The sequence below is a fragment of the Penicillium vulpinum genome, assembly GCF_028829585.1.
Source record: "Penicillium vulpinum strain IBT 29486 chromosome Unknown utg000004l_segment0_segment0, whole genome shotgun sequence".
NCBI classification, from domain to species: Eukaryota; Fungi; Ascomycota; class Eurotiomycetes; order Eurotiales; family Aspergillaceae; genus Penicillium; species Penicillium vulpinum.
In genome coordinates, this window is record NW_026643244.1 from 1095516 (window position 1) to 1118474 (window position 22959).

The window sequence follows — 22959 nt, forward strand, 5'->3', positions numbered from 1 at the left end:
GATTTTGTACATTGATATTGAGAAAATTGAAAAGCTACATTATCGGGGTATTGAAAATTACAACGTTCAAAGCTAAAAATATATATATCGCAACTACCAAGGCATTAATGTTCTCTAAACTCTATAGGGAGGCTAGATATTACCCAAAAAGCATGAATCTATTCAGTAAACTTTATATAGACTGCCATTGCTGAAACATCAAGTGGTAATTTATCGCATTTACTATGTGTTTTGGGGTGGGCGACTCGCTTGTGTGGACGGCTCGCATGTGAAATACGTTAGGCGTGCTTAGACTCGGACTCAATGCACAGAGTAGAGATCAGCGACTAGCAACAACTTCGAGCTTTGGCATGAGAGTTCCCATTCTTCAGCCATCGGGGTTTGTGAGGTTGCGTCCCGGCCGGTCTCCTGATACCACTTCAATCACCCGATAATACGACGGCGGCTCATCTAGGGAATGAGCGGTAACTTGTGGCGAGCTGAGAGTGTTCTAGATTACTTGAAAAGCTAAATTGTGGGTGTACTAAATATGAGCTAATCTTGGGATGATAACTATGTAGTTACATATCCTATGTTCAATCTATGGGGCCCCCCGGCCCCGGGGTTCGTTCTCAAGGGCTGCTAAAGTTGTGCAAATAATGTAAAGATTCTCACGAGCATAGCGTCTAAGGCAGAAAAAATATTTTGGCCTAGAATTGTTTGCATTTCCAAGGCTATTGTTTTGTCATTTTAGTCAGAAATATATAGCCACCTGCAACTTTCTAAGGTTGGAAGCAGGTATTGGAGACGTTGATATGATATGATGATGGGGTAGATATCCACACAGGACACATTTCCATATCTCATCAGTGAGCTGCAGAGCTCTCTCGCTCTGGTCGTTCCTTGAATACAGTCCAAAGAGGGCCAAGCCCCATACTGAACCCATCAGCCCGTTGGTCCCAGTATTGCTGGAGCTGGTCTTTGTTCAATGGCCGTGCCTCAAACTGGCTGAAAAGAGAGTACATTGTCCATCTGATCTGCATAAGAGCAGCGTTTTTACCAACACAGTTGTACGGCCCCATCAGGAAGGGAACGAAAACCTCTGGATGGTGAACTAAGTCGCGACGGCTGTACCAACGTTCTGGAATGAACTCGTCGGGGTGCTTGAAATTCCGCTCATCACGGAAGACGGCGTAGAATGGAACCTTTATATTAACATCGCCGGGAATGAAGGTCTCTCCTATCCGTATACCCTCGGGTGGTGTGATTCGGGGGAATCCTGAGGGCCCGGCGTAGTGAAGTCGAAGTGATTCATTGATGATGCCGTTGAAAAGCGGTAACTTCGTAAGGTCATGTACATCTGATCCATCGTTGTGGGTTTTGACTTGATCAAACTCGTCCTGCAGTCGCTTTTGGTAATCTGGGTAAAGCATAAGATAGTACAAGATTCCCGTCATCGTGATGGCCACCGTGTCGCTATCAACATAAGCGCATTAGAATTCCTACAGAAGATTATCGAGTCCGGGTATTCTAGAGCTTTACTGTACCTTCCAGCAAACACTGATAACGAAGCATCAGCGATCAGGTTCCGCCTAGCTTCTATCGTCTGGGGTGATTTGGCAGAAAAGTCGTCCCAAAGCCAAGCGAAGATGTCTCGCGGTTGATCGGTTCTCTGTATGTGTATGCTTAGCTCATAATCAACGAATTTCAAGATTTTCAAGATTACTGGGCAAGTCACCTTCAGTCTCTTTTCCATTGCTGTCTCAGAGAAATCCAGGAATTGCTGCAATCCTCTATTGAGGATCGGTATACTCCTGAACAGCATGATAAGCCATGACGCGCGAATCATTATTCCCGTTGATACATTCGAGTCATGCAGATACTGCATCATATAATGTGGCTTCTCATTGACAAGCGTGCCGAACGATTCTGCAAACGCAAGTTCACCGATGATCTGCCCGACTGGTGATTAGTAGGGCCTCACCACTCAGAGGATCCTCTTACATCAAACATAAGACACCCAAACCACTTGGTCATATCTACAGGAGTACCTGATACTGCATTGTTTCTGACTTTATCGACTAGCTGGTTCACACATTTTTGCATAGAGGGTTCGTATTCCTTCAGAGCTAAGCAGAACCCCACATGGCCGAGTTAGGGAGTCCAGGTATGGAAAGGTTCAAGTTTGTACCATGCCACTTACCAGCAGGTCGAAACGCGTGGTCCCATACACGTCGGCGACGTTGATGCTCCGCTCTATCTCGCGTCCCAAAGACGGACCGATGCGGCTGCAATATGTCATACCACGGGCTTTTGATACATGACGACTTGGATGAGTGAATGGCAGCGATCGCATCCGGATGCTTGACTGATAATTCCGCTGGGCCTAAACAGGTGACTTGATTTAGCCCATGTTCCCCCCCCCCCCCCCCCCCCACCATATTGGGAGAAGACGAATGAAACTGACTGTGGCACTTACCCACTCGAACGAAGTCCCCATACTGTTCGTGATAGTCCGCGACCATCTCGAAGGCATTCCTGCTCGTGCCAGATTTCCACATAATATATGCGGTCGATAAGCGGGACCCAAGGGGCCCTGGAAATCGCCGCAGCCGATGAAATTGCCATCGGTATACCAGAATGCTCATACAGAGGCTTCCGGTGACCCTCAGGATACGCAGGCTTATTGTCGATAGCCCAGCCCAGAAAACATCGATTCTATTATGAAACAATAGCGCTCCAATAGCCATAAGCGGCACACAAACACCAACCAAATTGACAATTATGGGTGGCAGGGCAAAATCCCACTCCCCATGTCGAAGGACTAGAAGATGAAGGGATATCCCGGCGGCGATATCCAGCAAGATGTGTGAAAAGGATTTGACAGTGGCCGCCATGGTTATGGCTGGAATATGATGGGTACAGGTGTTCTCAGTAACAAAGCAGGGCCTATGCGGTCACAGGTGTATGACAGCTCGAACCGCGCTGTGACGTAGAACTTTGGCTGAGTTGAGGCAAACCAGTCAGTTACGGAGTTGGGCACAAGACAATTCTAGACCACATACGTTGAAGGATGTGAGTACCCCGAGGACCACTCGTCTCTGGGCTATGTTCTAAAGATCAGAACCCCTAAATCGCGATGGGTACTCGAAAATTCGTCCCTACTAAGGCAAAATAGACGGTGTGAAAACTAGCTCGTGAAGGCAAGGACACAATCAATCCTTTGTCCCGATTCTAGAATGCTGATCCACTTCAGCCAGCCATGACACTTCTTTGTTCACGCAAGGGGTACCCAAGTTGTACTTTTAGAGTAGTCCCGCAGATGTGTGATGTTGTTCTGAAGAAGAAACCAAACTATTATTATATGTGTTAGAATATTACACGTCAGCTGTGGAGCACACTGGATATTTGAACTTTACAAGACCAATTCAAGTTCGAAGAATGTCTTTGTATACCCCTTACAGGTAGCATTTTAATGCTTTGTCAGTGCAAAGATAACAGACTAACAATGTGATGTTACCCTATCCTATTTCTCGAGGTATGGTCCCTGGTTTTTAGTTGATAAGGATTGGTATATTGGGTATTGATTTAGTTTGTTCTTTGAGCTTTATCCGTTTATTCAGTTGCTTTTTGATCACCCTCAAGGTGGCTTAGGCTTAAGTGGCTGTGCAATTCATGATGGTTGACGGATCTACTGTTACGCCGGTAGAGGGGACGAAGCGGAACCTCTTGTTACTTGCTCACTGGCACGAGTTTCTATCTGGTCTGCTTATCATTTACGTTGTTTCACTTCTGTGGAAGGTATTCGACCGTCTTTACCTTCATCCACTTGCCTCCGTGCCTGGCCCGAGACTCGCCTCTATCACCTCGCTCTATGGGTTTTATTACAATTACATTCAAGATGGCACATACAGTAAAAGATTTGCCGAGATGCATAAAGAATATGGTAAAAGAACCACTTCGCTTCGCTGTGATTGTCCCAATTCGCGACATAACCTCTGACACAGATCACATAGACTCACCCGTAATTCGCGTTGCGCCCAACCAAGTGCATGTGAATGATGTGAAATTTTATGAGACGTACGAGCCATTCCCACCAGCATGAAGAGAGAGATATTAATGATTGCACAATAGCGTGTTTCGTACAGGAGCTCCATATTACAAGGAACCCGAATTCTATTCATCGCTGGGAGCTGATGGAGCATTGGCTTCTCTGACCGATCCAGCGGTGCACAGAAAGCATCGTAGCTATCTGAGCTCACTATTCTCCACACAAACCACGATGGATTTGAAGCCTCGACTTCTAGAGACATTGAATAAAGCAGCTAGTCATCTTCAAAAGGCAGCCGCCAAAGACAAACCAGTGGATATACAAAAGATTTACAGCGAGCTTATCGTAAGGGCCTGGTACCTGAAGTCAATACCAATTTCCATCGATGCTAACTTGATACTGAAGGGAGATGTCGTATGCGAGCTAATGTTCGCGGATACCTACAATTTCATCGACTCTGGCGACGAGGGCCACCCTCTTCTCAATGAGGTCGACAACCTGGGGTCTATTACCTGGCTGAGTATGTCAATTTGTGGCTCCATCAACCTTACCTATATCCCTCGCTCCAACCATGAATCTTCCGTCTAACTTCAGGCAGTGATGGAGTTTCCCGGCTTGAAGACCGTCATGAAAGCCCTCCCATCGTCTATAGGTAACAGGCTAAGTCCGGAGATTATCAAGTTTAGACAGGTATGTTCAAATATAGAAAATTATATCTCCGTTGGATATTGCTCATATCAGCGAGGAAGTTCTGTACCGACCACTTGGCAGAGGCACAACACAGAAAGCTATCCGGCAATGTCCCGGCCAGGAAGTCATATTTTGATCTTTACCTGGAAATTGACAGTCGCAAAGACTCTCTACCAAACGTGGCGGAGGTGTTCGATGGCGCCTTTAACTTCATGACTGCAGGCATTCACACAACTGCTTATACTCTATCTTGGGCGACTTTCAACATCATAAACTCACCATCCGTATTGGCCAAGGTCCAATCAGAGCTGGATGAAGCCAAGGAGGCGATCCGTGATGACTTTGATCCAAAGCTGATTCAAAATCTGCCTTATCTTGTATGAAACTATCCAGCAGTCTGTTCCGCTATTGTTAGACAACGTCACTTATGTTTCGTCTAGGGAGCCGTCATCCGAGAAACAATGAGGGTAGCAGACCCGGTGCCTGGATATCTGCCTCGCGTAGTCCCGAAAGAGGGTGTCCAGGTTGGATCATTCTTTCTACCCGGAGGTGTAAGTCTACAATAAGCCCAGTATGACTACTGTGGTCCCAGTTGATTCAGGCTCGGAAACTTTTTACTGACAATTAATCGTACAGACCAGCGTTTCCACCTCCCACCCTGTTGTCCATATGGATCCAACCATCTTTCCCGAGCCAGACAAGTTCGATCCTGATCGTTGGATACGTGGTGGAGAGGAACTCGAAAGATACAGTGTTCCTTTTGGGAAAGGCTCGCGTCGCTGTATTGGAATGAGGTACGTTGACAGGTTTTCTGGGTACCTTTAACTCTCGGGAGAGCACTACTGATGGTTGGATACAAAGCGTCGCTTACATGGAGTTATACGCGGTTCTGGCCTATATATTTAGCCATTTCGAGCTTGAACTGGCGGACGATGAGTCACGAAATGGGATACAATGGGCCGACCGCATTGTTGCCCGTGCTACGTCGGATTTGAAGATCAAGGTTTCGAAGGATCTTTGGAATGATTAGTATAGTGTGCATCCACATATGGTGGGAATTTTGAACAAAAAGTGCACATCCTCTGAGAGGCATAAAGGTAGGAATACTGGCAGTTCATCATGAGATACATCCCATCACAGGACAAATCTCAAGACAATCGAAAGAATCAACTATTTGTGCTGTAAATGAGACCTAGTTATTGGATGAAGATGGACTTGTCCCGATGCTTGTTCCTAGGTTTGAAAAGTTATGCTACAGCATTAGTTAATTGTACGGCTCCTGAGGTGCATTACGGTACCTACATCGTAAAGGTAATCCTAGGATTTCCTTAAATAAAAATAAAATGTAACTTGTGTATAATGTAACAGCAGTATCTTTCATCTCCATGATATGCAGCTTATCCTATCCGATTCCCCCCTGATACGTCAACTATGTCAACCAGCGTTCAGCACCAACCAATCCGGTTTATTAAAATTTCGCTACATCATGTACGAGGTACGTATCTATATACCCAAGAAGCATCCTTGCACCGTAATGGTCAGTACGCACTATTATCGTGTTATAGTCTGACCATGTACGTTGAGCGAGAGGACGCAAAGTCAAAAGCCACATACCACGTACTCCATGGCCATTCCATTCTGGAAAGAAGAGTGGCGGTGAGGAATGCAGAATACTACGGGGGTCAGTAGTTACGATAGGTTGTACAGATGCTGCAGACGAGCGGAGTTTTGGCATGGCTGGACAACAGAACTACCAACCATGACCTCAATTCCCGGGGCTGAACTCTCTGGCATGCACCTGGCCACAACCGGTGAATTAGATTTAGCTGGTCCAATCGACCAAATAACAAGCCTAAAGTCAAGAAATCCCCAACGCATTCACCTCTGCAAATCATCACAGTGCACTAGAGTGAAAGTGTGAACCATTACGATGACTGTCACTCATTCCGGCCCAAATAGCATCGCGCCGCCCAATTCATCCGGTATTAAAGTCATTATTGTGGGATTGGGTCTTGCTGGTCTCACTGCTGCCATTGAATGCCATCGCAAAGGTCACAGTGTGATTGGATTGGAGAAAACTCCCAAACCAACGCACTTAGGTATAATATCTTTGCTTCCAGTACAATGCAGGGACATGAATCTGACAGCAACACAGGCGATATTTTCAGCATCTCTAGTAATGGGGCTATCGTCGTTCAGAAATGGGACAATGGTTCCGTTGTTAGGTACCTGGACTCCGTCCGTTGTGACGTTGCTAGTATCACTGTCTGGGATGAAGCGGCCAACATCAAGCTTCGTAAAGACATGAACGGGTATAAAGAGGGCGAAGGGCTGGTACTCAACCGCTCAACCACAGTATGCACCCTGTACGAGTATGGAAAAAGTCTAGGTATCGATCTTCGATTTGGAATATCGGTGTCTGAATACTGGGAAGACGACGACCAGGCGGGCGTCATCGCAGATGGTGAGCGGTTGTCCGCAGACTGTGTAATTGCTAGCGACGGTATTCATAGCAAAGCACGACCGTTCATCACCGGAGAGGACAAGCCCCTCAGCAGGAGTGGTGCTGCCACATATCGCGCGGGCTACCCGGCCGAGGTTTTGGATAGTCACCCGGATGCCCAGTGGATTCTAGAAGGCACAGAGGAGGCTGATCAGTTGAATCACTTTATTGGCAAAGATATTGCGGTTATCATGGGCACTGGAAGACATGGTAAAGACGTGTACTGGGGGTGCTTACATCGTGTACGTACTTTCGCCCCATATACCGTTGGAATCATGCTAACCACTCAATTCTCCTCTCCAGAGCTCCGACGGTGTATCCAAATCGTGGCTCCAACCATCTGACGTGACAAAGGCACTGGCGTTGATTAAAGATTGGCCCGCAAAGGACAAAGTCGGGGCAGTGATTCAATGCACGCCGAACAAAACGTGCTATGATCACCTAGTCATGGCGGTCGATCCCCTGTCTCGATGGGTGTCAGAAAAAGGTCGAATGATTCTTATCGGAGACGCTGCACATGCCTTTATTCCCACCTCGGGCCAAGGCGCAAGTCAAAGTATTGAGGACGGTGCTGTGATCGCAATTTGTTTAGAACTCGCTGGAAAGAAGCAGGTTCCACTTGCTCTTTCGGCCATGGAAAAGCTAAGGTGAGCGAATATTGGCCTCCATTTCTTCCGTGGCGCTTGCAGAATATTTCACTAACAGCAGTACCTAGATATCAACGCATCTCCTTGATTGGCGATGGAAGTGCGAAAATGTTGGAGTCTCTTCACATGGCAAATTGGGATGCCAAACAGCAGGACAAACTACCCACGTTGATAGCTCGCGCGATGTGGATCTTTGATCATGACTGCCAGAAGTCTACATATGAGGAGTTTGAGAAGGCAGCCGAGGCTGTTGTCGCTGGTACCGCGTATGTGCCGGCCAATATTCCAAATGATGGGCGACACGGGATCGTGGAGGAGGAAGGCAAGTCTACAGTGAAGGTAGCATCCGTAACAACCGCCTCTATTCCTGCAGAGTAGAGATACCTTGGCCATGTTGAAACTGTTAAGGATAATATGAGATGATGCCTTAGGCATGTGGCCTGGATTTGGGCTGTTGCCCCTACCTCTCTTTCTTTTTATCTTTTCGCGGAATCTCTTAATCAGTCCAATAAATGAGATACCACCCTCAAACACTCGTTCCTATAATCTCTCAATTACGCAGGGTTGGGGCCCAAAATCCAAGGAATTTGTAGCAATCACACAGTCTGTCTCTAAAGTTAACTACAAATCAGCTAATTATAGAACCTGAATCGACGTCCTCATTAGCCTTTGAAAATTTCTTTCAGTAAGTTGTGCGCCATATAAAATGGCGGAGAATTTGGATATTGAATAGAAGGCCCTGGATGAGATTATGTTGAATTGAGCAATTTGAGACAAAACTCCATTCCGCATCCTTGACATTAGACATCCGCAAAGCCCACAAAGTCCAAAGCCCAACCAGCCCCAACCCACTAATGGGCTGGGTTTTGGGCCCGGTCCTTAGGCCCACCGGTGGGCTATGGGCCCGGGGTGAAAGCTCACTGGGCTTTGAATGGGGGCCCACTAAACAATATAAACATTCCGAAAAATGTGACCTTTTAAATTACCCTGTGGTTAGACTCCGTTTCTAGTCCTTATATTAGGGTAATATTTTATCAATTCAATTGATACGTAATTGAGTATTAGTTAATTTTATACATCACATTTAAATGCGCGAGAAAATGCGGTATTAAGATAAGTTTTAAATTACAGAGGGTCACCCAGAAAGTGATACGGAGTACTCCCGTGTGGTTCCTAAATATATATATCCAACATTACAACATCAATATTATTTCCGCGATATCTCGACCTGCACTAGTCGGATTTTGTTTAAAATTAAAATATATACTTATGTAGGTATTACAACTCTATAATACGTGGAAGGTCAGAATACAGCGATTACAAGAAGCTAGTTGAGCCCCCTGAATGAGGTATAATGGGGGTTTGTGGGCCTCATGAATGGGCTGTGGGTTGAGCTGGGCTTCGGAGGTTGAGCCCATAGCTCACTGTTGGTTGGGCTTTGCGGATCACGCGGATCACAACTTGTGATCCGCATATCTGCAAGCTCTCTGCGATCGAGAAAACATATTATTCAGTAAAATATCCAAAACTCCAAAAAGTATCCGATAATCACTTGCTAAACTCCTGTGGATAACGTCGATCAGTTTTATGATACTACTCACCGCTGCTTAGAACTCTTGCGTCACCACGAATGGATATAGGAGAAGGTCAACAATGGAATGTGATAGATTTGCACTAATATGTACGAAGGAAGGTATGAACACATTCCTACAGGTAGATATACACCTGGGGCGGGCATATGATCCGGCTTACCAATGCAAACACGACATACCTAACTATCCATGGATGTCCTCCATGCTGGTTAGTTGACAGCATTATGGAAACGAATAGTATTCACTGAAAGTTAGATATCCACGACATTTTCTCTGAAGATGTGTCGCATAGACTTTTCTACCTGCATATGCATAGTGTGTACGGAGTGCGGAGTATAAACTTGTGGCTCCTCCACTTCGCATTATATCGGGAGGAGCTTCCCCCTTACTTATCACAACACAGACAACGTCTTCCATAGATACTTGCTAAGTAATGCCGGCTGAAGCATGGAGTATGGAAAGGGATATGAACCCTGATTGACACTAATGTCTCACCCACTACTCAGTGTATAGTTATACGGTGCACAGTGGTCGCATCCCCAAGGTCCCAGGAGTTGTGCATGTCATCTAATTCATTTGTGCATATAAATGCGCCCTTTTTTCGAGTGCAAACTATCACAAGCGGTGTAGAACGGCTGGGTAGATACGGGTGCTCACGACTATGAGCCCGTTGCTATATTTTCCAACATCGCAAACCTAGGACTCACAAAGAGTCGAACTCAACTCATTCTCGAGCCCTGCTTGCCGGTTACAACCAGCTATGCTGCTTCCACACCTAGTCGCTGCCATCAACGAGGCCAAGGACATTATCAATGATCCTAGCACCAAGAAAGAAGATGTCGCACAGCTTCGTCAAGCCTGTGCCTCGCTTGGAAACGCCTTAGAGGACCCCGCGGACAGACTCTTGAACCAGGCATTCCAGGTATGACCTCTTTTTGTACCCTGACTGTTCAGGTTAGAATAAAAGACAGGGTCGATTGGCACTTTGTATTAACAATAAAATAGATTCAGGATTTGATAATTGCCAGGATGGGCATACAATTGGGTGTTTTTGATCAATCTCAACCCATCTTTGGGCCATGCGATGTGGCTGATCGCAGTGGGTGTGATCCCGCATTAGCTTGTAAGTTCTGAGCAATTTGCTTCCCTCTCTTCTATAATGCGAGTACTAACGTGGGATCTAAGCACGTATTCTGAGGGCTTTGGCTAGTCTGAGCCTTCTTGACATTACCCAAGAGGGGAAGTATAAATTAAACAAATCCAGCAAATCCCTCATAGATGGCGGGATGGTCCACGATTGCATTATCTTGACAGTGTAAGTCTAACAAATTTCGGATCTATGCTGATCTTATATCAACACCTAACCATTGCTTTAGTGACCTAGCTCTCAAAATGTCTGCAAACACGCTTGCATTCTTCGAAAGCAACGGATATCATAACCCAACCAATGCCAGTCGTGGTGCTTTTCAGCATACATTTGAGACTTCATTACCCTTCTTTGAATGGCTCCCATCACAGCCCAGGTTACAAAATGCATTTAACCGTTTCATGGAGGCTACTGCGGGTGGAGTATCTCCCGCGCAGTGGGTTGAGTGGTTCCCAGTGGTGCCTAAATTCCAGGAACTCTATGAAAGATCTCAGAAGGACAAAAAGTCTCTAACTTTCGTCGACGTGGGAGGAGGTCATGGGCACGAGGCTAAAGCAGTGATGAGCCGATTCTCCCATCTCCCATGTCGATTCATTGTGCAAGATGGTCCGGAGTATGTTAAAACCCACGACGCTCAGCTGGAATCCGGAGAGCAGGGTTCTTTGGAACGCATGGAGTACAACTTTTTCAATAAACAGCCCGTCGAGCATGCTCATGTTTATTTTTTGGGTAGAGTACTACATAATTGGCCTGAGGTCCAATCTCGTCAGATCCTCCAAAATATTCGGCAAGCTATGGATCAGGATTCAGTTCTGCTCATTTACGACTGGGTCCTTTCAGACAACCCCACGGACATGACACCTGAACAAACTCGGGATGACTGGGCTATGATGACTCTCTTCTCCGCCCCAGAGCGATCTGAGTCAGGATGGCAAGCTCTGTTGGATTCGGCGAGCTTGGAGCTGTTAAATCTTTGGACATCACCAGAAGCTAATGGTAGCCGTCGTTCGTCACTGCTGGAAGTTGTGGTCAAAACTTGAATTATCATCTCATTCTACCTCACGAAGAATAATAGGACGTACTATTGGACTTTTGCATTCTCACGTACTATGAAAAAGGTAAACCATATCAGGTAGAATTCCTTTGGCTTCTATAGGAGATATCAAGTTGGTCTATCAACTTGAGCTTTAAGTTATACATAACTGTCGTACATAACTGTCGTACATAACTGTCGTACATAACTGTCGTACATAACTAAAACTAGTGTCCTGTACTTCTCCGCTAATGCAAATCACTACGAAATTAAAAGAGAATATGATATCCCTCTACGTGAATTTCGGATAGCAAGTTCGAGATTGGGGTTATATTGGTAACATACTGTGCCCATCATCTATAAAGTACGACTGCCAAAAGCTTCCTCATTAAATAACACTTCTCAGGTAAATTCTCGCTCAAGGTACTCCCGCAGTGTAATAAGGGTCTCTCTTCCTTTTCCTCCCTTGGCCTTGAAAGCAGCTTTCTTGAGTTGGCTAGCGGTGCGAGCTTCGGTAGGGCCATTTCCAAAATACTCACCGTCTCGCATCTGGGCATATCTAAACAAGGCGCTTGGGTCCTGATTCTTCAGGTTATCATATTTAACCCCGAACCTCACCTCGGAAAGGTCGCATGGAATATATCGTGCCTTTTGACCCGTGACTAAGTGGGAGGTAAGCTCATAATACTCCAGTATTGCCGGGGTTTTGGGGTCCATATGGTACATACCAAGGGAGAAAATGCGAGTCATTTCTCCAAACGACATTGGATCCGCAACTGCCTGAACAGGCCGATGATTCCATCGAATTGGATCTAGAAAAATACCGTGAACTAAATCCCCAAAGTCGTCGCCTATACTGATCCAGGGAACATCTTCATTCCCACCCCAGAGAGGTGCGCGGCATGTCAAGTATCCATCGTTGTCCTTTTTACAGGGGAATCCGTCGAGCAGAGTTTGCATAAGGGAATCCTGCATGTTTTCCATAAACCAGCCAGGCATAATGGGGGTAAAGGAGTCAAAATTCTGAGTCTGATAGACCCATTCATACACTCGTGCTTTAACTAGAAAGAAAACAGGAATTAGGGTCAGCAAGGTGGAGCATAAACACAAGAATGCAGGATTCCCTACCATCCAAGTAATCGAGTGGGACTTTTCCGCTTGTGAGCCGTTCTGGGTGAGGCTCGGAACTGAAGACAACCTGTTTGATTCCTGCTGCGGCTGCTGCGAGGAAGATTCCTTTTCCCATGCGTTCCGCCTCATTGATATCCGCACCCTAGTGACGAAAAAAAAGTGGAATTAGCGCGATGGCAACAGCCGAGTCGAAGTGCGGGACACAGCCAAGCTTACATAGACACTGTAGTTTACGAACAGCCCACAGCATCCCAAAAATGCTTTCTCCAGCTCCAGGCGTTGTGTAGCGTCAGCTTGGACCACTTGGGCCCCGAGGGATGTGAGAGCCTTGGCCTGGGGCGAGGATGCATCTCGAGTAATACATCGAACATCGAGAGTTTTATTATCTAGTAGCGAACGAGCAACGGAGCCTCCCTGATTGCCTGTCTTGTATAAGAATCTGATATGGAAGGCTGGGGGTAGCCGACTCACCAGTACCCCCGATGACCGCTATTACCCTGTTCTGCTTGGTCATTTTTTTTTTCTTTTTCCAAAGACTGAATAGACAGCTCAAATAGATAACAACTTCAGAAAAGCCAAACAACTCCGGTGGGCATGCTCATTGAGCTATGCTATGATCGTCTAATGCAGTGTCGCTCCTTTTGTACTTCCACCGGTCATATAGGACGAAATAAAGTGTGGGGGAGTAGCTAAGGCCAGTTTTCAGCCTCGATAGAAAATATTAACACATGGAGTATAGCCTACATGCAATGGGTGCGATAAAGAGCAAAAAACAAACAAAAGCTAGCAGGTAGTTAAACAAGGATAAGCCCCTTAACCGCGGGACTAGCCGACAATGTGACATGGAAAGTCAGGCCGCAAGCCTTTCAAAACCCGCTAATGCAAAGTTCTGACGTATAGGAGATCTGGAATTGATGCCAAGGCTGCACCTTGCATTGGTTACACAGTCCCTTGAAGAGTATATTCCAGCATATCCTCGTCCACAGAGTACTCCGTAGTGCACCTAGTGATGGTCAGATGTGGCATTCATGTGTGTTTTTTCTTTAGTATGCGACTGATCGTGGGAGAGAAACCCAAAATAGCGGTCTATCAGTTCATGCTGTACTCCGTAGCTTTCAATGGATCACTTCATTTGGAATGTATCCTCCCCTTACAGCATCGGTTGTGAGTTTTGATTATGACATTGCAAGCTTGCTATGCCGCGTGAGCCCCTTGCCGGTATATGGATCAGTGAATTTAGTCCTATTGGCTAATTCCACCTGCCAAAAACGCACATTATACAACCTGAGAGTATAGCCAGGTTCTATGTTAAGATATTATATGCAGATCACAATACTAAAAACGAGCTGTCTTATCAGTGATAAACTCAAATATGGAAATCACATTTGCACCCCTATTTAAACTCTATTTAGACAGCATTTTTTGATAAATACAAATTATTTGCACACACTGTACGGAGTACAATTTAGTAACATATGATATATTTATGTGCTGCTAGACGATCCACCATAGCGCAGTAGTTAACAAGGTGATTTGAATGCGTCTACTATGTACCTATATAAGTGTGGATATAGGATAGCCCCGAGATCTACAACCCCTGGATTTACATCCACGGGGATCCCGAGATGTATAGAATTAGGACCTAGATCCTCGAAAAGAGATGTATACTACCCCGTCCCCCCTTTCGGGTGTAGGGCTGCTTGGCAAGGACCAGGTATTACTCTAAAAAAAGGAATATGAAAAAGATTATCATCAGACCAAGTGAGCACTGAACAAAGGCGTTCATAGACCAGCATACATCCACCGATCTACTATCGATTTATGTGTTTACGGACTGTTACCTTTCATGCTTTCTATACATGTTCTCAACATGACTATAGCTTTCTTCCGACTCAGGCCACATGGGAAGCATCCCCATTGGAATAAGAGATTGATATTTAATACATTTTACCCTGTCGGCCATTACAAGGTTGTTGGGGTCAGATGGGTCGGATAAGTACTATCATGTTGCTACATACTCCGTAGGTTGGCATACACTACTATGCCAGCCCGGCCGAGAAGGAACACTACTACATGCACGTCACGAGTAATAAATACGGTATTCTTTCAAATGAATACGCCTTATTGAATATAGAAAAATCTATGAGCTGTATACTAACAATCGATTGGTAATAATCATTAGTATTGGTAGTACTAGTAAAAAAGGCAAGTTCGTACATATGCATTAGCCTCCCTTCTCGGCAGGGCTAGCATGGCAGGGTAGTCCAGACTAACCCGGCAGCCCACGCCTACATAGGCACGAGTCGTCGTCATAGGATGGCCGCAGTTCCGCGTTGCTTCTCGTTGTGTGGTGGTTGAAGTTGGCCTTTGCATGATGATGATTGGAAGAGCTTATATATGTGATATTTTTGGACAGCAAGGGCCGCTCACAAAAGCGGCAAGGGACTGCGGGCATTCTAATGGCATAGCACATGCGGGAGCACGAATCTGTATATTGCAAAAGAGGTGTGGCGAAAAGGTGGCTGGCTGACAATACCAGAAGGGCAATCTGTAAATTTAAAGTAGCTTTCTGTTATTGACCAGCGATAAGACAAATCCCTGTGCCCCATATATCACTTATTGCGTTCACACCTTTTATTGCCCTTCATTGGCCCACGCATTTGAAAATGGTCGGACTACACCAAGTACCTGAGGGTCTTCACTACTCATTCACGGGCCCAACTGTGGAGAAACAAGCACAAGGCGGATTCAAAGTCTCGGGGGATTGCTCGTTCCCACAACCAAAAGACTTGACCGGTCAGGGGATACAGGACAGCGGCGAGATTCAGCAGATTCGATCTGTGCTTGATGGCCATGGAAGGCAGCGTTGGAAGCAAGCAGTTCCACTCTTGGTCCTGGCATGGGCCATCCTATTAAAAGAATACAATCGATCTGAAACGCTGCTGCTCTCAGTTTATGAAAACGAGAAATGCATGTGGCAGATTCCATTCGAGTTGCAGCCAGAATCCTCAATTGAGTCATCCCTAGAGCAAGCAGCAGAATTTCTCGGATTTTCAAGTGATCCTGTCAAATCAGAAGCCCACACGACAGGAAACGAACGACACACTTCCCATGTGACACTGTGCATCATTGACTGCCCCTATCAATATCCGAAGAAATGTGGTAACCTCAAACTCCACCCTCAGGAAGCTCTTCGATTAGTATGCCAGCAGCAGACAGATGCAACCATAGATGCCCGTGTATACTATGATACTACAAGATGTATGGAGGAGCAGGCGCAACGGTTTTTAGCCCAATACAAAACCATTTTACAACATCTCATGCGGCAAGATCGCGCTCGGTCCCTCCGGGATATTGAAATGATCAGTGTTCAGGACAAGGACGCCCTAATGCAGTGGAACTCGGATCAGATCATGGTGTCGCAAGATCGGCTGCACGAGTTATTTCAAGCCAGGACTTGTGAAAGACCCAACCAGCCCGCGGCTGTGACCACTGAAGGGTGTTTGACATATGCACAATTGGATAAGCTATCTTCCATTCTGGCTGCGACCTTGGTTGAGCGCGGCATTGGTAGGGGAGCAATCGTCCCCATCCTGTTTGAGAAGTCACTTTGGGCTATTGTCAGTATATTGGCCATCTTGAAAGCCGGAGCGGCGAGCACATCAATATGTGCGAGCCATCCAAATCTCTATATTGCGAAAGTGGTGGAACAGACAAAGTCCACGGTGGTGCTGACCTCGGAGACTGAATATGATCGATTGGCGCGCGTAAAGGGCGTCGATTGCATGGTTATCTCAGAGGCAACGCTGGGATTACTGCCTCAGCCATCAGCCAGCTGGCAGTTCCCGAGAGGTGATAAAGAAGATATTGCATGCGTTCTCTTCACGTCTGGTAGCACAGGTCAGCCCAAGGGCGTTCTGTTAAGTCACCGAGCCATTGCCACAACGATGGATCACCATGGCAGGGCTACGGGAATCAAGAGATCACCCAGAACCCTGCAGTTTTCATCGTATGCATTTGATATGGCCATTTATGAAATATTCCATGCGCTGGTGAGAGGAGGAACAGTGTATACCCCGTCCGAGGAGGAAAGGCTACATGACCTTCCCTCTTTCATTACAAAACACCAAACGACATGGGCCTTCATCACGCCCACAATGCTCAGAACATTTAGTCCCTCGCAATTTCCAACTATGGAGACCATTGTTGTTGGCGGAGAGGCGGTTGGTAATGACCTGGTCCAAACATGGGGGGATCGGCTGTATAATGGCTTTGGGCCGGCCGAAGTGAGCATATGTGTGTCAACTCGAATGGACCCACGGCGTTGGGTCGATGGCACAATAGGCCGGCCAGTTGGGTGCATTGGGTGGATAGTGAACCCGAATGACATGAACACTCTGACCCCAATTGGAGGAATAGGGGAACTTCTTGTGGAAGGACCCATTGTTGCTCACGGATACTTAAACGAGCAAGAGAAGACTGAGCAAGTCTTTGTTTCAGCGCCTAGTTGGAGGTCCACTTTCCCCATCCCACACCGCGGCGCTTTCTTCAGGACCAGCGACTTGGTCCAATTCAACTGGGACGGCTCAATGCGATATTTGGGCCGAAAAGACACTGTGCGGAAAATAAATGGCCAACGAATAGACATCGAAAGCATTGAGGTCACTCTGCGACAGATGGAGACAAACTTGGATGTTTCGGTGGATGTCTTGCCCTCACCCGGCCCGCACCATCAAGAAATTGTCATCGCCTTCGTGGCGGGAAGATCCACAAAGATTGATGGATTGAAAGTGACCTCAGTGTGTAAAGACAGTGCACATGTAGAAATGAGGCGTCATGACCGAGAAGATGCGATCCGTGATGAGATGGGGCGCCGTCTGCCTCGTTATATGATTCCGACATTTTTGATTGAGCTACCAGTTCTACCAAAGACAGCGACTGGCAAGGTCGACCGGAAACAGCTCGCCGATATGTTTACCGGGAGAGCGAAATCCGAGATGACGAAACTCGTTAAGTCGAAGGCGAATGGGAACCCCAAAAGAAGGGCGATGTCCGCCGCCGAATATCAACTGGCATCTCTTGTTCAGGAGACTCTGGGGTTAGAAGCGACAGATCTCGATATGAATAGCGCCTTTGTGCACATGGGTGGAGATTCTTTAGCCGCCGTGAGACTCGTCAGTCGCGCTCGAAAGGCAGGAATATCTCTAAAAGCCATGGATCTTTTGCGACACGACCTGAAATTAGCAGACCTGACGCAGGAGCTCCAGAGGGGAGAACCAATTCCTTCAGACGTGGAATCTAATGTTATTGCTCCATTTTCCATGCTTCCGGAAAACAATAGTGATCTCATCAAGATCCTGGAGGCGGCCCGGGGGCAATGCGGCATTGGGGAAGAGTCTATTTGCGACATCTACCCATGTACGCCCATCCAAGAAGGCCTATTTTCAACCACCTCCGTTGGCTCCCGAGCTTACATCGATCGATTTGTATTAACGCTCTCTCCTGAGGTCGACCAGTCCCGGTTGGTGAGGGCTTGGAATACGCTGATTCGATCCAGCGACATACTGCGAACTCGCATTATCCAAACAACTATTGGGGTATACCAGGTCGTCATAGATCACCATGAGCTTCCAATTCCATCCTACAAATCTGAGGAGCAGTATTTGGCAAGTGGCGCGACGAAGGAGATGGGCCCCGGGACTCCTCTAGTCGTCGTCGGTCTCATAGTACCAGAAATGAATTCTAGGGAAAAGGAGAAGGACCTTGGCTCGCCTATGGCACAACTTATGGTCAATATCCACCATGCAGTCTATGATGGGTGGACGTGGGAAATGATGTTACAGGATATAGAGACCGCCTACCGAGGCGAATCACTGCCTCTGCGTCGATTCTCGGGATTCGTTCGCTTTCTACAAGATCGGGATCTTCTCGGCGAACAGGAGTTTTGGCGTACATACTGTCGCAACCTCGACGCAGCCGTCTTCCCGGAAGCCCTCGCGATCAACCGTGCTGCCCAACTCCGCATTCGATTAGCCTACCTTCACCAACCCCCGCAGAATCCCCCGCCAGGGAAGGAGGAAAATGGCCGGTCAAACGTTCCTCCTGGCCCTGGGGTGACGCCAGCGATCAAAGTCCATTTGGCATGGGCCATCCTTATCTCTTTGTACACCCAGTCCCCTGGCGTGGTTTATGGGACGATTAGCAACGGAAGGCTATCATCTTTGCCGGGGATGGAAAACATCATGGGCCCAACATTTGCCACCATCCCGTTTGCACACACAATTGATCGATCAATGCGCATTGACCAGGCACTCCAAATGACTCAGGCAAATATGCAGTCTACCCTTCAGTGGGAGCATGCAGGATTGCACTGCATTTCTCACGTCAGTCCCGAGGCGTCCGCAGCTTGTATGTTCCAGACCCTGGTCGTCATTCAGCCACCTAAGGCTTCATTGAAGTCAGCGATCTTTGATTCTATCCAAGAGCGGACGGGGGCAGACGGTTTCATTCCGGGGTACTCGATGATTCTGATCTGTACCCCCGGTGAGACAGATCACAGTTGGGAGTTTGAGCTCCTGCTGGACGACGAAATTGTTCCCCAGGCTCAGGGCCAGCGCATCCTTCGTCAGCTTAGTCACCTCCTATCCCAATTAAATGGGGAGCAGTCCACTCGCGTGGGCCAACTGGATTGTTTGGGCATAGCAGATCAGGTGCAGTTATGCGAGTGGCAACTACCTCCTCCTGCGCGCGTCGATTACACTATTCATGGCCTTGTCAAACTTCAATGCCAGATCCGTCCACAAGAGCAGGGAGTTTGCTCATGGGATGGATCTTTCACTTACGATGAGGTACAGCGATTCTCTGATATAGGTGCAATCGGCCTGCGAGACATGGGCATCGGGACAGGGGCCATTGTCCCTATTTGCTTGGAACGCTCCAAGTGGGTGGTCATCGCCATGCTCGCTGTTATGAAGACCGGGGCTGCGTTTGTCCTGCTGGATCAAAATTCAGCCTTGGAGCGAAATCAAAGTATATGTAAAACCGTGACGGCGCGGTGGGTCATAACTTCGGCTGTATGCATGGGGTACTGTCAGAACTTTGCGCCTCAAACCCTGCTATTCTCTGAACAGATGATGCGAGGAGCAAGCAATCAATCATCTTCTCCGCAGGATGACCTAGATACTGGCTATCACTCCGACCTGCTCTACGTCGTCTTTACTTCCGGGTCAACCGGGAATCCTAAGGGCGTAGAGATTGAGCACGGGTCCTACTGCTCCGCGATGATTGCCCAACGTGAGAAACTCTATATCCGAGCAGGCTCCCGTGTCTTACAACTGTCGTCGTATGCATTTGACTCCTTTGCTGTCGAGATTCTCACAACTTTGTCTAGCGGCGGCTGTGTGTGCATCCCGTCCGCCGAAGAGCTAGCCAGGGGCATTGGCTCGGCCATTCGACAATACCGAGCCGAATGGATGTGCGCTACTCCATCCATGCTTCGGCTTATTACGCCAGCCGATGTCCCCAGCTTGAAGACTGTGGTCGCCGTGGGAGAGACGCTGCTACCATCGCAGGTCGCAGTATGGGCACCCGCAGTCACATTATTGTGTGGTTATGGGCCCTCTGAATGCTGCACGGGGGCAACAGTTCACACCATACGCGGTGTGTCCGTTGATCCTCGCATTATTGGGACAGGAATGGGATGTTCGCTCTGGGTGGTGGACCAGTACGACCACAATCGATTGATGCCGATCGGGGCGATCGGAGAGTTAATTCTCCAAGGACGCATTGTTGGCCGTGGCTATCTGAATGAGCCGGAAAAGTCTCGTGTTGTGTTCCTTGATCGAACTCAATGGTCCACTAACATGGACTCATTCTCCGGGGAGCGATTATACAAGACAGGAGACCTCGTACGGATCAATCCCGATGGCACCTGCCTATTTCTTGGTCGCAAAGACCACCAAGTGAAATTACGTGGCCAGCGCCTGAACCTAATGGATGTTGAGCACCACCTCACAGAAACACTCGGGTCCCAGTTCACCACGATTATGGCAGACATTATCAAACCGAGAACAGAGGAAATTGATGGAGATACCCATCATATGCTGGTGGCAATGGTCGAAACGGCGGACGAGGGAATGTTCGACACGTCCATCTCTCATGCTCAGACTGATGGCGGATTTTTATTTGTTCCCCCCAGTTCTCGATTCGTGCAGATGGTCAGCAAAGTCGAGCAGGAGCTCTCAAATGCGTTGCCGGCAGTCATGATTCCCTCGCTGTGGCTTCTCGCCCGCCAAATGCCACTCACCGTTTCTGGCAAGGCTGATCGACGACAGATTCGAGCCGCGGCCGCATCGCTAACGCCCGAGGCACTTCTAACTTTCGGGTGTTCCGGTGCTCAGGCAAGCGATGTCCCGTTGGCATCAACAGAAACCACTGCGTGGATAGTGTCTGAAGTAATGGCCGACGTTCTTCATTCGCGGTTGAAACTAGACAGAAACCGTGTGGTGGGGAAGAATGTTACCCTTTCTCGTGTTGGTCTAGACTCTATCGATATGATGGCTATCTCCGTGGCTATCTCCAGCCGCTTTGACGTTTGTTTGCCGATGGCACCTCTGTTCCGATCCGGCTTAACTGTTCGCGATGTGGCTCTCATGATTTCGATGCCGCCTACCACGCAAGGCATGGAGCAAGAGCCGCCGCTGACAATGGATCTTTGGTCGGAGTATCACATAATACGGGAGAGAATACGTGCCATCTGCGTGCATTCGCGGAAATTGGCGAATTCCAGTCTCAGTGGACGTTCCAACGGGAAGGGCCTTGCCGTTGGCCGCGTCCTGCTAACAGGTGGCACCGGCTTTCTCGGGACCCATATCTTAAAAGCACTGCTGGAAGATCCTCGAGTGCAGTTGGTCACGGTGCTCGTTCGTGCTGAATCGGACAAGGCGGCAATCAGGCGTGTCGTCCAAGCCGCTCATGGTGCAGGCTGGTGGAGAGAATCGTATCGAAATCGGGTCCGGACATGGTTAGGATGTCTATCTCAGCCCTGTTTGGGTTTGTCCGAAAGTCTGTGGAAGGTCCTCTGCGGCCTTGACCACTCAGGTGATGGATTCGACACTGTGATTCATAACGGTGCCTGGGTTCATTGGGGTCAGGAATACCACACACTCCAGTCCGTCAACACAGGAAGCACCATCAACCTCTTGGGTGCGCTAACGCAGCTGACCTATCCTGTGGCTTTTACTTACGTATCGGCCCTCCTGCCCGGTTCCTCGACTGTGGATGACGATCAAAACGTGGCCAAGCTACTTTCCACTTCCGATGGATATAGTCAAAGTAAATTCATGTCGGAACTCGCTATTAAAGAGTTTCAACGAGACCCGGTGTGTAAGCATATCCATATGAACATCATTCGGCCAGGTTGGATAATCGGATCCACGGACAACGGGATAGCGAATGTGAGCGATTATCTTTGGCGCGTGGTGGGCTCTGCTGTGGCCTGTGGGCTTTATAACAATGAAGAGGACTCCAACTCATGGATCTTCATCTCTCCCGTGGACCTAGTTGCAGGGCTGATCACCAGTCAAACTCTGGATGGATATCGAGATAAAATTGGTCTTAATGATGGTCCCCAGTCTGTCCAGATCACGTCCATCACGGATGGCCTTGCCGCCCCTGACTTTTGGCGCGCGGTGTCGACAGCGTGCCACCAGACTTTTGGCAGTCCTCTTCAACCTTGCCAAGGAATCAACTGGTTACATCGGATGAAAGGAAGCATGATGGCGATAGGGGGTGAGCATCTGCTATGGCCTGTGTTTGAATTTTTAGAATCCAACAATGGCCGTTTGGGGTCCTATGCCGATCCCATCGAAACCTCCGCCACGCTGCGAAGTCTCCTGTTCCGCTCAGTCATCCAAAACGTACAGCATATTTGCTCTACAGGATCTATTGAGATCGAGAGTGGTCTGATGCTGTCGTCATCTAACATATTCAGCCGGAGACCCAACTAGGTGGAAGATTGAAAGCGTCTCATGAATGACCGGGAGTAATGTGATATAATGGTAATATAATATTTATTTGAGCTCAGGGCTAAGATAACGGGGACCTACACTGCGTATATAGAATTTATATTGAACAATTCATGTTCAGACTGATGAGCCCAGCATGTCTTCCTTCTAGAGAAGAAAAG

General features: G+C 47.7%; 6 protein-coding genes across 6 annotated transcripts; 4 read left to right on the forward strand and 2 right to left on the reverse strand.

Moving 5' to 3' along the window:
* Positions 1–845: 845 nt before the first annotated feature.
* N7479_008968 (cytochrome P450) lies at positions 846–2876 on the reverse strand (the record flags this gene model as incomplete). The annotated part of the gene is made up of 5 exons (XM_057256661.1): positions 846–1455; positions 1527–1651; positions 1718–1941; positions 2183–2365; positions 2459–2876. The coding sequence occupies 5 exons, from the start codon at positions 2874–2876 to the stop codon at positions 846–848; spliced, it is 1560 nt and encodes a 519-aa protein (XP_057104119.1).
* A 781-nt stretch (positions 2877–3657) lies between these two features.
* N7479_008969 (cytochrome P450) lies at positions 3658–5750 on the forward strand (the record flags this gene model as incomplete). Its single annotated transcript, XM_057256662.1, has 9 exons — positions 3658–3925; positions 3996–4059; positions 4114–4375; positions 4436–4550; positions 4629–4720; positions 4780–5097; positions 5161–5271; positions 5357–5514; positions 5582–5750. The coding sequence occupies 9 exons, from the start codon at positions 3658–3660 to the stop codon at positions 5748–5750; spliced, it is 1557 nt and encodes a 518-aa protein (XP_057104120.1).
* A 900-nt stretch (positions 5751–6650) lies between these two features.
* N7479_008970 (FAD-dependent oxidoreductase) lies at positions 6651–8248 on the forward strand (the record flags this gene model as incomplete). Its single annotated transcript, XM_057256663.1, has 4 exons — positions 6651–6819; positions 6876–7465; positions 7527–7870; positions 7939–8248. 4 exons carry the CDS (start codon positions 6651–6653, stop codon positions 8246–8248), a joined length of 1413 nt encoding a protein of 470 aa, XP_057104121.1.
* A 1974-nt stretch (positions 8249–10222) lies between these two features.
* On the forward strand, positions 10223–11649 carry N7479_008971 (Winged helix-turn-helix transcription repressor DNA-binding; the record flags this gene model as incomplete). The annotated part of the gene is made up of 4 exons (XM_057256664.1): positions 10223–10384; positions 10468–10585; positions 10648–10777; positions 10839–11649. The coding sequence occupies 4 exons, from the start codon at positions 10223–10225 to the stop codon at positions 11647–11649; spliced, it is 1221 nt and encodes a 406-aa protein (XP_057104122.1).
* Positions 11650–12044: 395 nt separating this feature from the next.
* On the reverse strand, positions 12045–13287 carry N7479_008972 (NmrA/HSCARG family protein; the record flags this gene model as incomplete). Its single annotated transcript, XM_057256665.1, has 4 exons — positions 12045–12703; positions 12771–12915; positions 12990–13195; positions 13245–13287. The coding sequence occupies 4 exons, from the start codon at positions 13285–13287 to the stop codon at positions 12045–12047; spliced, it is 1053 nt and encodes a 350-aa protein (XP_057104123.1).
* Positions 13288–15439: 2152 nt separating this feature from the next.
* Positions 15440–22780, forward strand: N7479_008973 (Male sterility NAD-binding; the record flags this gene model as incomplete). Its single annotated transcript, XM_057256666.1, has 1 exon — positions 15440–22780. One exon carries the CDS (start codon positions 15440–15442, stop codon positions 22778–22780), a length of 7341 nt encoding a protein of 2446 aa, XP_057104124.1.
* Between the last annotated feature and the right edge of the window lie 179 nt (positions 22781–22959).